General features: G+C 35.6%; 1 protein-coding gene across 1 annotated transcript in view; it reads left to right on the top strand.

The window, feature by feature from the left end:
- Positions 1–15,185, top strand: part of KCTD9 (potassium channel tetramerization domain containing 9) — a 38,242-nt gene that overhangs the window by 12,331 nt on the left and 10,726 nt on the right. Inside the window, exons 3-9 of the mRNA XM_026007908.2 lie at positions 648–691; positions 4,152–4,248; positions 4,907–4,965; positions 5,164–5,292; positions 9,322–9,389; positions 9,483–9,578; positions 10,286–10,435. Coding sequence (XP_025863693.1) covers positions 648–691; positions 4,152–4,248; positions 4,907–4,965; positions 5,164–5,292; positions 9,322–9,389; positions 9,483–9,578; positions 10,286–10,435 — 643 coding nt within the window. The remainder of the gene's footprint in view (positions 1–647; positions 692–4,151; positions 4,249–4,906; positions 4,966–5,163; positions 5,293–9,321; positions 9,390–9,482; positions 9,579–10,285; positions 10,436–15,185) is intronic.

Below are 15,185 nucleotides of genomic sequence, written 5' to 3'. Positions count from 1 at the left end.
TTCCTAGATGTAACATGAAAATGTATTTTTATTTCCAAAGCACAGAGCAGCTGATAATTTAGAAGAAAATCCCAATAATTTATTAAGGGTTACAGAATTAAAGTATAAAAAGAAGAGTTGGCTATGGCTTTAATCCTATCCCTTGAGTGTAAGAGTACATTCCTCAATTGATAAGAAAGTGGAATTTAGGGGATCCCTGGGTAGCTCAGCGATTTAGCACCTGCCTTCGGCCTAGGGCGTCATCCTGGGGTCCTGGGATCAAGTCCCACATCGGGCTCCCTACATGGAGCCTGCTTCTCCCTCTGCCTGTGTCTCAGCCTCTCTCTGTGTGTCTCTCATGAATAAATGAATGAAATCTTAAAAAAAAAAAAAAAACAAAGGTGGAATTCACATAATTTGCATAGTGGGTTTTGTTTTGTATTTTCCATTTTAAAAGTTCTTCCATATACAAGATCTTACTTAAATTTAAATCCAAAGACAGTTAAGAAGTTAAGCAAAGCACTGGACACTTAGTCAATGTCTTTGCAATATAGATTAATAGCAAAATCTGTCTTCTACATAATTCTAAAGTATAGCTCCTCTAGTCAACTGATAATTAATGTGATTTCTGGATTTTGATGGTGGCTTTTAAATTTTGATTTCCCCAGGGATGATGATGTTTTGTTTGTGTGTGAAGGAGAACCATTTATTGGTAAGTGACTTCCTAACAAGCCAATTTTATCTGCCAAAGTGAAAAAAATGGCAAATATTTTACATGCACTTACTAAGCTTAATATTGACAAGGATCTTGTGGCAGCACTCAGATCGTCATACCTTTTTGATTCTAAACTGGGTATGTGTGTCGAAATATAAGTTTTAATTTGAATTATATTTTAGTATGGATACCTCATCTTTTACTTGCTTTTAAAATGCTCTGGAAGCGCACACGTTCATCAGAGATGACATGATAAGGTCATTCCGATTGTGGAAACTACAACTTTTGTGTTGATATTTTCTCCTTGTAGGTGTTAGGTTACAGATTTTTAAGTGTGTAGTGCTTGCACAAGTTAGCGTTTGACAGTCATTCACAGTGGTCAGATCAAATCAGTCGAAATGACTTGGTATCAACCACATACAAGGACACATATGGTATCTTTTGATTTGGAAGAAAGTTTATACAATTCTGTATCTCAAAGGAAAACATAAGGCTTAGATAACATCCCTGTTCTTTAATGAGTATTTGATATATTTAGCTCCATACAGCCTGACCTTGAATATTTAATAATTTGTGTAAGCCATCACAGTTACTGTATTTGGAGAGAGGAGGGAGGTCTCAAGATCATCACATGAGTAGTTGCCAACTTAGAAGTACATGCTCTTACCTTAAAACAATGAGCACAAATTTTTCCACATCTTTTATCCATTAGCTTAACAGAGTAGTTAGCAGGCAGTGGTCACTTAATTGGTTTGGTGCACACATACAAAATAAAAAGTAATTCATGTTTTTTTATTGTTATGAATGCTTGGATTTAAAAATATTTGATATGTTTTCATGCTCTGTGTTTATTGATCCTATATTATTTTACATTTGTCTGGTCGAAACCTCTTCAACTCCTTTTGATACAACCCCATGGGTCTTAGCTTCCTTACCTTACTGTCTGGAATAACAGGGTGTTCATCTTATACTTCTCCTGTTGCAGACCCAGATCAATGTTTTTTCCAAGAAGCCTTAATTTCTTTTAGTAGGAAATATCATTTCAAAACAGTCTGGATGCCAGACAGGCTCATTGCTACTGGGTTCATTATTTTTACTAGGCTTTTTGGTGGAAGGAGTTGGAAATACATAGCTAGCTAGAGATGAAATTTATGTGTAATGTAAATTATATGATAATAAGTTTTATATAATTATAGGTAAAATAGCTCATGGGTTCATACTCATACTTTGGTTTATAATCAGGATTGTAACTGATTTTATTTAACTTTTATTATTTAACTTTTTCTGTCTTACACCTATGTCTCCTTTCTTCCACATCAATAATTCTGATTTTCGGGGTCATAGGGAATGAGAGAATTATGTCACATAAGTATTCATTACATCCTCCCACACAAGACACACATAAAAGTGTCAGTAACAATTCCAGTACTTGGCAGTACCGAGATGATTGCCAAAGACAGTTAAACATTTTTTGCATATGCTCATTCCTTTCTTCCCTTACTTAAAAAATAATGGTATTGTTTCTATGTTATCAGCTTATATAGGTATTATATATTATATTCTCTATATTCTCTCTTTAAACTGTCACTTAGCTTTACTCTTTCAGGTGTATTTAATACCCTCAGTCCCTGTGTTGACGCCACCAGTGGTTGTCGGAAAATTTTTCTCTAGTAGATTCTTTACAAAGAACTTCTGAGAACAATGTTCTCTGACAATTCACACGTTAATAACAGTTTGTGGTTTCTATACTTGAAAATCAGTTTGGCTAGATATAAAATCTGAACAAGTTCAGTCAAAACTGAACAAATTGCAAACTTTAATGATGTATGGTTTATTGTGTATCAGTTATTCCTCAAGCTGTTAAAATTCTTGGTTCATATTTTCTTTTTTAAATCTCTTTAATATGTTGTACTCCATCTTATTTTGGCATAAAATGTCCATGTCCAAACAATCTGATCATTCATAATGATTATTTTTCCTAGGTCACTCAAAGGATTACTCTCTTTTTTATTTACTTTAAATATTTATTTATTAATGAGAGACAGAGAGAGAGAGGGGGGCAGGGACACAGGTAGAGGGAGATGCGGGCTCCCTGCAGGGAGCCCATCGCAGAACTGGATCCCAGGAGCTTGGGATCATGACCTGAGCTGAAGGCAGACGCTCAATCACTAAGCCACCTAGGTGTCCCCTGCCCTCTTTTTTAAAACAGTAGTTTTAGTAGACTCTTCTTGGGTGTTCTGGGCTGATTCTATCTGATACCTGGTGGACCCTGTCAATATGTACTTGGCAAGTCTTTTAATTTCAGGAAGTTTTCTTGAACTTTAAATTACGCATTTATTTTGTCCCCTTATTTTCATTTTCTCCTTTCAGTCCTATTGTTTGTATGTTGGATCTTCTACGCTTGTTTTCTGTATTAGAAATCTTCTCTGAAATCGTTCTCATCTCTTCCTTCATTTCTTACTGATTTTTTCAAGCTTTCCTCTTTTTCATTGTTTCTTTCCCTTAAGGTGTTACCTGTTTATTCTCTCCTGTGTTCTTATAGTTTGGTCTTCATTTCTGAATGGAGTTTTCATTGTAGTTTTAGTTCTCTCTTGAGTTCTCTCACCTCATTTGTGAATTTTGTAATTCTGGGTTATGTTCTTTCATATTTTATATTATTTACTTTTAGCGTGTTTGGAATATTTGATTATAGTTTTTATTTTGTGGGCATTTCTTTCTGGCACATTTTCATTGCTTTATTTAAAATGTTTGTGTGAGATTTTCTCTTGCAGTTGCCCATTTAATGTGAAATTAGTTTCTTTAACTTGAGAAGGGAGAGCTGACTTAGGATAAGTTTTCCAATTTCATAGCTCTAAAGTTCCCTTTTCTGTCATTTGTGTGAATTATTAAATATGGAAGTCCCCTTTTGCTATATTCCAATTGTGTTAGACCTTTTTAACTTTTATCTGGACTCCTTTTTCTTTTGTCTTTGTTGTCTTTGTTCTGTTCAACTTGGGTTCTTTTTCCAACATCTTATCCTTGGTATTGGTCCTGGAAGGGAGTTTTGGCTGGTGGGTTTTGAGAGTTCATGTCTAGCTTTTCCAAGATCTTACTGCAAACTGCTTGCATCACCCACCATTGGAGTGGACATACCCCTTCCACTTTCAGTCTCCTGTTCTCAAATATACTTTCTGAGCTTTGAAGTGAGCATGAAATACTTTGGGATTCTTAGGTTCATCATATACTCTGTTGTTTCTCTCAGCTTCTTCCTTCAAAGATGCTTATACCACGTTGCTCTTCTGCCCGTCAGTGTTGGTAGGAATGCCTTATCAGTGTTGTTTTAAATGCTATCAATTGGTCTCTAGTAGCTCTGGTATACTTTTATGTGTGTTTTTAAGTGTAAAAAATTATGCTTATTGCCATCTTCCCCAATTCTCTAATCTTAATTTCTTTATTATTTTCTACATATCATTTCTAGATCCTCAGACAGATTCTAAACTACCTGAAGGGTTGTCAGGATCTCACACAGACTGGCTGACATTAAATGTTGGAGGGCGGTACTTTACAACTACACGGTAGGTGCATGTGAGAGTGGGCACATGTGTGTGTTAGGGGCACTACGTAGTATTTGTTATTTCCTTCAGTTTTGCCAATTCCCTTGGAAGATACTCCAGTACTGCTTAAATGAACTGTCTGATCTTGAACCATTTTTTAGAAAGTTTTTTTAAAGAGTAGAAAAATGATTAACAGGTCATTCCAGAGAAAGCACAAAAAGCATGAACATGCTTGATAAGTATCAGTATAAGTATCAGTATAAGTATCAGCATAAGTACTTTAAGGTTTTAGAACATGTTTTTTAGATGTCAGGTAATAGACGTGCAACGCAAGTAAAAATTAATGGTACTGAAATTTGTAGCAACTACAACTGCTTATGTTAAAGATAAGAACAATGTAAGTTTAGGTCAGCATATTGTGATATAGCTTGCTAGAAGGTTAGATTAGCATTTAAGTTAAAGGAATGTAAAACAATATTTGAATCAAAGGAAGTGCCAGATTAGAAGGGATTTTGATAAATGGCAACTTATTGCACGTTTTTGTTTCCCAGCGTCACTCCTACCAGGTTATAGCATGCATCTTTTTGAGAGAGCAGCTGGGATCGAGTATACTCTTGACTTAAATATGTTTGTTTATAAAGACAAATGGAGAAATCAATTTTTTTCCCTGAATTCTTAGGAGCACTTTAGTGAATAAAGAACCTGACAGTATGCTGGCCCACATGTTTAAGGACAAAGGTGAGTGCAACACATTGTTTTCACATTTTGTGTAACCTGTTTGTAGTTATATTGACTTAACTCTTGTCCTGTACTTTTTAATGATATCAATAATTTTTACATGAGCAAAAAACTAGTATGTTATACAATTTTTCTTCCTAAATTTCTAACTTTGTTTTTCATTTATGGGGGGTTCTCTTCGCTGTAATGGTGACACAGGTGTCTGGGGAAATAAGCAAGATCATAGAGGAGCTTTCTTAATTGACCGAAGTCCTGAGTACTTTGAACCCATTTTGAACTACCTGCGTCATGGACAGCTCATTGTAAATGATGGCATTAATTTATTGGGTGAGTTTTTAATATGATTCCTCACATTTTTGTAACGTTAGGATTTTTATTTTGTTTTCATTTACTTAGTAACATAGTATATTTTCATAAAGTGAAAGTATAGCTTTTCCACTTTTAAAACTAAATTTTTTTACACATGTGAGTTTATATAGGTATAGAAATAGATATAGGCACAGTCATATAGGCACAGATAGACAGTCTTTGGGTATATGAGTATATGTCTAACCATAAATTATGATTTCAGATTCTAAATAGATTTAGATTTTATCATGAGGTACTTTAAAGGATTTTGTTGTTTTTAATTGAATTGTGACTTGAGTTCAAATTATGAACCTTCGCATTATATTGAGAGTAGAGTGATCAGAAGGGGAAATTATACTTCAGAATCATAAGGCTAGATTAGAAATTCAGTTCTACAACTTACTAGAATTTTAACTTGGGGAAAGCCTTTCTGAGTCTCCTTTGAAAATTATTAAAATCTCTGATTACATCATAGGGATTTCACATCATGGAGATGATGTCAAAAAAAAAAAAAAAAAGATGATGTCAACCAGAGCTCTTATAAAGTAGTAGATACATATTCAAAGCTCGTGGTGGGCCTCTATGTGACCAAACTTGATGAGTGGTGGGGCATGTGGTGATCTTGAGTGCACATTCGACAGATTGTTGCTATCTGGAGATGTGGACATAGGGGGTCAGAGCCTTGATTTTTAAAGAAAAGCTGGAAATCTAAAATTTTATGTGGAATCTTCTGATTTTGAAAATCCTACATGCCAAACATCAGACTCAGCCTGGGGTGGTAGTAGGGGAAGGGGCTAACTTGCAGTCTCTGGAGTATAATAGATAATACTCAGTAACTTTTGTTGTTGCTGTGTTAAAGTCTATATTGCCTTTAAAGCTTACCCATTGCAAAAAAATAATCTTAGTTGATCTTTCATCTAGCTCAATACCTAGTCATAACAAATTCTTGTTACTTTCTTATTTTTTACCTGCGACTGTTGCTTAAAACCCTGTATAACCTATTTTTATTTTAGTCATTCTACAGAAACTATCATTAGAAAAATAAGCAATGGGGCAGCCCAGGTGGCTCAGTAGTGGATTAGCGCCGCCTTCAGCCCAGAGCATGATCCTGGAGACCCGGGATCGAGTCCCAGGTTGGGCTCCCTGCATGGAGCCTGTTTCTCCCTCTCCTGTGTCTCTCTGCCTCTCTCTCTCTCTCTGTGTCTCTTATGAATAAATAAATAAAATCTTTAAAAAAAAAAAACACACACAGAAAGAAGCAATGGTCTTCTCTTACACAGTCTTTTGCTTTTCAGCAGCTAGATCACTCTGCTGCCTATACTCTAGTGGCTACTCTTTTCTTCTGAGGACATTTAACCTCACTGTAGATGTCCTATGGGCTCCTTCAGTGCTTCCCAGTTTAATTTTTCTTTGTATCACTAATAGCGTTTCATATCCTCCCTGCCTAGGGAAATAACAGAAATACATACTCATACTATCCCAGACTTTAGCACTACAGGCTTTTGCCAAGCTATGCTTTTTTGTTTTTCAGGTTTCTCAGCCATTACTTGTATTTATTCAGTTGTTCAGCAAGCAGAGCTCTGTACTGAATTCATTTTATAAAGCTTTACTTCTAATTAGTACAAAATCTATCCAAACTCTATATAATAGCTACAGATTGCCCCAGGTAATTATATGCTTTCAATAATCTACCAATAATCTACTGACTTATTTGCCTCCCTTCTATTTATTTAAATGACTTTATTTCTTACTCTTCCTAATTTGTGCTTTTATCAGCAAATATATTTGTTGCTTACTTTCTTTTTTTAATAATAAATTTATTTTTTATTGGTGTTCAATTTGCCAACATACAGAATAACACCCAGTGCTCATCCCATCAAGTGCCCCCCTAAGTGCCCGCCACCCAGTCACCCCCATCCCCTGCCCTCCTCCCCTTCCACCACCCCTAGTTCGTTTCCCATAGTTAGGAGTCTCTCATGTTCTGTTTCCCTTTCTGATATTTCCTACCCATTTCTTCTCCCTTCCCCTCTATTCCCTTTCACTATTATTTATATTCCCCAAATGAATGTTGCTTACTTTCATTATTTCTTTTGATTTCTGCCTTTAATGACCTTCACTTTTTCCAATGAATCATGTCTTCCTTTTCTGCTTTCATTTATCTTTAAAACCTTCTCTTTCTGACTTATTATTTTTAAGATTTTATTTATTTGAGAGAGAGAGCACGAGCAGGGGAGAGGGGCAAAGGGGGGGGGGAGGAGAAAGAACCAGACTCGCAGCTGGCTCCATCCCAGGACCCTGAGATCACGAGCTGATCCAAAGGCAGATGCTTAACCAACTGAGCCACCCAGGAGCCCCCTTTTTTTTTTCCCATTTTAAATCATCTTTCCCAACCTTGTAGCTAAATCTCACTTCAATTATTCTCTAACTTGAGAACTTTTCTAGAATTTTAATATTTATTTCCTTGAAGTTCACATAAATCTTCTGAAACCCCAGTTTGATACAGTAAAAAGAGAATGGTCTTAAATATTTATCAGAAAACATACAGTTTAATAATGATCGTGATAATCATTTATTGAGGACCTATCAAGTGCCAAACATCATACCAGATATGCATATATCTTTTAATACTTCTGTTAACTTTGTGAAGTGGTAATACTTCCATTTCACAAATGTGAACGGAAGCTTTAATAGAAAGAATAAATAGTTTAAGACAAAAAAGGAAGTAAGGGGCAGAACTGGGATTCAAATCTATTTCTTACTGGTGCTGACAAAATATGCTAAATATTACTTCCTTTTCTCATCTGTCCCTCATAGATGCCTTTTCTATTAATAAGGCTTTCTGGAAGTTAAGGTTTGGTTCTGAACCCAGAAGTAGAAAAAAATCCTTACTACATTCCTTGGAGGTTCTGATTGACTCTGAAGATCTTGACACAAGGAGAGTGAAGCCAGCTAGAAACCCCTTTTTATGGTGGGTTTCTACCAGGGACAGATATGAAATATGGCTACCCCTTAATGAGGAATCCAAAGATGAGGCCACTCTGGCGTGGACTGGAAAGTGTGCCAGAGCACCTACCTGAGTAGTGTGCTGTTCATTAGATGACCTTTGTTTTGCAACTGGAATATTAGAGATGGAATTGGTCTTTCCCTGAGAAGACCATCATCTTCCCAGATAACTGCTGAGCTTCCCATATCTACCTATAGTTACCCTTATTAGCTTGGAACTATTTGAAGGGAGAGGTTATGTCTTTTATTTTCTTTGTAATTGCTGAGTCCTTTTTTAACTTATTAAAAAATTCAGCTAACTGAATGAATGATGTCTTCATTTGAAAGAAAATGGATTCCAAATTTCTTCCCAAATACCCTGATGAAGACATTTAACAGATATAAGAAAATAAGTATGCATACCAAGTCATCTAGAGAATGTGCAGATTTTTTTTTTACCAAGAAAACCAAATCATATATAAAATCCCTTTTATCATTAGAAATCCTTTTTTTTTTTAATTCACCTTAAGAGGTTTCTGAGTCATTCTGTTGCATTTTATTTTGAAATGTTTATTTACTTTTATTTCTATAATTTTCTGATTCAGTAAGTAAAAGATAATTGTGACAAACTCATTCAGATCTGCTTCTCTGAAGAAGTCAATGAAATGTTAAGATGAGGTAAACTGATCATTTATTATTAGATTTACAATCAGATGTTTTTCAGTTATTTTAGGAACTGGGGAAATTAGTTTTTGCTTGTGGTCTTTTTAAAGTGATTTTCAGAAAATTTTGAAATATAGAAGGTTTTCATTCTAATCTGTTTAGGTTTCTATATTTTTCTTTTGCTGAATGTAAACTATTTAGAAAAAAATTGTGTCTTATACATGTATACAGAATATTTTAAAATATCTTCTGTATTGATTGCTTTTTGAATTTCACTTGTATTGTGAGGATTTAACAAAGAATTTTATAAAGAATTAAAATGAATAGTTTTCTATAAAAGTCACATCATTTTTATTATGATAGGTGTGTTAGAAGAAGCCAGATTTTTTGGAATTGACTCATTGATTGAACACCTGGAAGTGGCAATAAAGGTAAGGCTTTCTTTTTTACATTAACCAGTGTTTAGTTATTGTAGCTGTTTCCCAAAATGCTCACTCCACTGATTTCTTAATATCTTCTTTAAGAATTCTCAACCACCAGAGGATCATTCGCCAATATCTCGAAAGGAATTTGTCCGATTTCTTCTAGCCACTCCAACCAAATCAGAATTGCGTTGCCAGGTAATTAAAGCAGGCTTTTACATGAGTTATTTGTATCAGCAAAGCTGTGAGTAAAGTTTTACATTCTTGTAGGATTTTTTTTATTGTTGCCTTATATTCCTTTTTCAAAATAAGATAGAATTTAGTTATGGTTTATAGCATTGATTTATTTCCAGAATGGTTAGCGAAAAAAGAGATATAATAGCCTTTTATATTATCTAATATGTGTTATGTAGCTGTGTTTGAATAGTGCATCAAAATTGCAGCAATTAAAATATAAAGTCAGTTGTTGGTACAGTTATTCTGTATGGCCAGTTAGTGGCAGATACTTTTATGTATTATAGCACTAAAGATTTTAAAAACCACAGTATTCACTTTGTAAGAATAAAGCTACCTTGTATTATTGAATATTTATAAAATATATAAAAATAAAGATTTAAATAATAACTATCAATACATACATGGCCAAGAGAGATTGCTCTTTAGAAATTTCTGCACATAAATGAGGTATGGTCATAAATGAGGCTGGAGTCTAATGTTATGTTTAGAATTTCTTTTACTAAGAACTCATTAAGGACGCTGGTTTTATCAGATCATGTTTTCTAATAAGCTCCAAAAGACTGACCTTCTAATTGCATCTAAGAAACTTGGTGGTTAGCTATAGTAATTAAATGTAATAATAACAGATGGCTTATAGTTTGTGACAGTTTGTCTTTTTTTAATTTTAGGGTTTAAATTTCAGTGGTGCTGATCTTTCTCGTTTGGACCTTCGATACATTAACTTCAAAATGGCCAATTTGAGCCGCTGCAATCTTGCACATGCTAATCTCTGCTGTGCAAATCTTGAACGAGCTGATCTCTCTGGATCAGTGCTTGATGTAAGAATCATTTTGTTGTTGTTGTTATACGAGAATTAAGTGTTCATTTTTTGTTATAAGAGAATTAAATGTTCAGTCTGTTGAACAGTCTCAACAAGCAGAAACGATCTCGTTCTCACTAGAGCTTTTTCTTGAAAACAGATAATTTATTAAGTTGATAAACCCCAAGGCTCTGAAAGTGAAATGTGTTGGTTTTGTAATTTTGATATCCTTCAATAAGTGGAGATGTGAAAGATTAGCAACTATTAAGAAATCTTGACACTACATCTTCATCTCTTCAATATTTTGTACTTTATCAGGACTTATATTTTCAGTGAATTAGGAGGGTAAAGCTTAAAAAAGACCTTGGAAATCTGTTCAACTTCATTTCTGAAGTAGAGAAATGTTACTGCTCTAAAGGTATTTGGCAGAGATATTGTGAAATAAACATGTGTGTCAATCTGTGTAAGTCAGCATCCTAGTGGCTCTCCTTCTCTCTACATGTATACACATGTGTGTGTTTACATGTATGTATGTATATGTATGTATATGCAGTTGACCCTTGCACAGCGCTGGGGCTAGGGGCACTGACCTCTGTGCAGTCAAATATATATATAAACAAAATTGTTATATATATACACATACACACACACACACACACACAACAATTGCCTGTGCTAATTTGGGATTAGAGAATGGATGCAGAAACAACAGTGAAATCTACCAACTTCTAATAACTTTAATTTCCTTAATACCAAAGCCCTATATGGTTTTTTTTGTTTTTAAAGATTTTATTCATTCATGAGAGAGACAGAGGCAGAGACACAGGCAGAGGGAGAAGCAGGTTCCATGCAGGGAGCCTGATGTGGGACTCGATCCTGGGTCTCCAGGATCACACACTGGGCTGAGCCACCCGGGCTGCCCCCTATATGTCTTTTGAATTAATAACATCTAATATAGTACCTTGCCTTTTTTTTTTTTAAGCTTTTATTTATTTGAGAGAGAGAGTGAACATGAGTGGGGGAGGAGCAAATGGAGGAGGAGAAGCAGACTTCATGCTGAGTGTGGAGTCCGACTCAGGGATCCATCCCAGGACTCTGGGATCATGACCTAAGCCGAAGTCAGACACTTAACCAACTGAGCCACCCAGGCACCCCAGTACCTTGCTTTTAGTAGTCATTGAATAAATATTCATTGAGTTTTATCATTTTAGTTGTATTCCTTACTTGTAACCTATTTTACCATGAAGTTTATAATATCAAATCTATAACAAAATCTGCCAATATACATTCCCAGTATTTCAACTCTCCTTGACCCATCTTATGAGGAAGGACCACATTGGTAGCAAAATAGGCAAAAGACTAGCAGCACAAAGAAAGGGTTTGAAGGACCTACTCTTTAAATAGTGAAATGTTGAGAGACCACTTGTGTGGCTTTTGTTAAGGACAAAACAAATGAACAAAAAGATAAAAAGACAGATTGGGTCATTCAATTCAGCTGGTTTTAAATTCTGTGAATTGTAGTAGTACTCCAAACCTGAACAATAATTTTCTTACCTGTAAATACTTGTTCTACCCATAGTGTATAATTGGTAAGCTGAAGTGCTATAGAATTAAGTTTAATTACTAATGATAGAAATGGCTCATGTTGGGAGAGTCATTGCCCAGGGTGTATAGGCTGTGAAGTCAAAACTAATTGTCAGTTGTCCTTGGCATTTGAGGATGATTGCTAATGAGTAGCTGTCGTATCCACACAATATGATGTGTGCTAAGCACTCTGCCATGCAAGATGTACCTAATGCTTCCACCACTCTTTTTGGACTTCTCACCCAATGTATCCCTCATGGGCTGTGAGGTCTTTCCATAGGAACCATGCAATTCTGTTACCAGCTAAGGTGATGTCAGTTGCTGTCCCTATTAAGAAGTCCATGCCACATTATCTATTCTGTCAGCATGCTTTAAAGTGTTTCTTCTACGTGCTCTGTGTGCCATCAGTGACTTCAGCTTGCTGCGTAGAAGCTGGTGTAATAATTTAGCTGTTACATATCCGTTGCACATTCTCATTCAAGACTTATACGTGGTAAGAGCTGGCAAGGTCATCAAGTGTGATCCTGTTGTGTGGTTGACTGAGAAACTTAAACCTAGAGATTTGCCCAAGCCCAGAAAGGTTAGTTTGTTAGCATAGTTGGAGCTTGAGTCTATAGCATGTGTTTTCTCTTCCTTATTTCTTTTTTTAATGACTTTTTCGTGTGGAAAATGACAAACATACAAAAATAGAATAATATGAGTCCCCCTTGTTACTTCCGTTACTCAGCTTCAACAGAGATTATCAGCACATAGACAATTTTGTCTGCACCTCTTTTCACATTATTTTGAAGCCACTCATTATTTCACCTATAAACATTTTGTTTATCTCTTAAAGTTAAAACCATTTGGGCTCAATCAGTTCAGTGTCTGCCTTGGGCTCAGGACTCAAGGTCCTGGAATCAAGCCTCAGGGCATGCTCCCAGCTCAACGAGGAGTCTGCTTCTCCCTCCCACTGCCCCTCTCCCTGACTTGTGCTCTTGCTCTTTTTTTCAAATAAATAAAATCTTTTTTAAAGAAGATAAAGACCATTTTTAAGACATAATCGTAATGCCATTTATCATACTTTAAAAATAATGGCAATAATTGAACTACTTTCATCAAAACCCTTTGCCCCTTGATACAGTAAGATAGCAGAACTCTTCGAGATGCAATGCTCGTTTACTGAGTAGCTGAATTCTGTATCTTTAGGGTTGATGACCTGCTTTACCATTGATGGATAGAGTGTGAAATATGTTCTGTAGTTAAGATAGAAAACTTCACTGAATTTCTTACAAATCTGTTTGTGAGATTCCGTAGTGTATAGCCTTCAGTATAGAGCTGTACTTATAATAATCTTAGAATTTTCTTGTGTTGTTGTGGTTATTAGATTTAAAGCAACAAACATTAGTTTTTTAAAAAATCCCCCATGTATCAATCACCCATTCATCCAAATCAGCTGGTCTAATCTATACTCCCATCCACTTCTGCTGTTTCCCTGTTTTTAAGTATAGTTAACATACAGTGTTATATTGGTTTTATTAGTATCATAAGTGTATTTTTTTTTTAGATTTTATTTATTTATTTGCAAGAGAGAGAGCACCAGGTGTGAGAAACAAAGGGGGAGGGAGAGGGAGGTTAAGAATCTCAAGCAGACTCCACATTGAGGATGGAGCCAGTGCAGGGTTAAGTCTCATGACTCTGAGGTCATGACCTGAGCGAAAACAACCAAAGTTGGACGCCTAACTGACAGCCACCCAGGCGCCTTTTCATGATAAGTTTACTCTTAATCCCCTTCACCTATGTCATCCATTTGTTTATTTCTTAAATTCCACATGTGAATGAAATCATATGGTATTTTTCTTTCTCTGATATGTTTCAGTTAGCATTATGTCCTCTGCCTCCATTCTTGATACAAATGACAAGATTTCACTCTATTTTGTGGCTAACATTAGTGTGGTGTGTGTGTGTGTGTGTGTATACCACATCTTCTTTATCCATTCATTTATTGATGGACACTTGGGTGCTTCCATATCTTTGCTGTGTAAATAATGCTGCTATAAACCTAGGGGTACGTATATATCTTTTTGAATTAGTATTTTTGTTTTCTTTCAGTAGATACCTAGTCAGTAGATTGCTGGATCATATGATAATTTTTAATGTTTTGAGGAACCACAGTGGCTTTCCGCAGTGGCTCACCAGTTTTCCCACCAACAGTACATGAGAGTTCCTTTTTCTTCACATCCTCACCAACACTTGTTATTTCTTATGTTTTTTATTTTAGCCATTCTGACAGGTGTGAGGTGATATCTCATTATGGTTTTGATTTGCATTTCCCTAATAATTAGTGATGTTGAGCATCTTTTCATGTGTCTGTTGGATATTGGATGTCTTCTTTGGAGAAATGTCTGTTCATGTCTTCTGTCCATTTTTTAACTGGATTATTTGTTGTTTTGGTGTTGAGTTGTATAAGTTCTTTATATATTTTGTATACTAACCCCTTATTGGATATGTTATTTGCAAATATCTTCTCCCATTCAGTAGGGTGTCTTTTGTTTTGTTATTTCCTTTGCTGTGCAGAAGTTTATTTTTATGTATCCTCAATAATTTAATTTTGTTTTTGTTTCCCTTGCCAAAGGAGATTTATTTAGAAAAATGTTTTTATGGCTGAGATCTAAGAAACCACTGCCTGTTTTCTCTTCTAGCATTTTTATGATTTCAGGTATCACATGTAGGTCTTTAATCCATTTTGAGTTTATTTTTGTGTATGGTATAGGAAAGTGGTCCAGTTTCATCCTTTTGCATGAAGTTGTCCAGTTTTCCCATTTGTTGTTTCCCATTTGTTGGAGAGACTGTCTTTTTCCCATTGTATATTCTTGCCTCCTTTGTCATAGATTGTTTAGGGAGGGAGGGGCAGAGGGAGAAGAAAAGAGAGAATCTTTAGCAGGCTCCATTACCAATGGAGCCTGACATGGGGCTTGATCTCAGGACCCCGAGGTCATGACCTGAGCTGAAATCCAGTGTAAGACGCTTAACCAACTGAGCCACCCAGGCGTCTCTCCCTTGTCATAATCAACAATAAAAGCATGGGCCTATTTCTGGACTCTGTTCTGTAGATCTGTGTGTCTGTTTTTGTGTCAGTATCATACTATTTTGATTACTAGAGCTCTGTAGTATATCTTGAAATCTGGGAATGTGATACCTAGGGT

The sequence above is a fragment of the Vulpes vulpes genome, chromosome 9 (assembly GCF_048418805.1).
Source record: "Vulpes vulpes isolate BD-2025 chromosome 9, VulVul3, whole genome shotgun sequence".
In the NCBI taxonomy this organism is placed as follows: domain Eukaryota; kingdom Metazoa; phylum Chordata; class Mammalia; order Carnivora; family Canidae; genus Vulpes; species Vulpes vulpes.
This window is presented reverse-complemented; position numbering and strand designations above follow the sequence as displayed.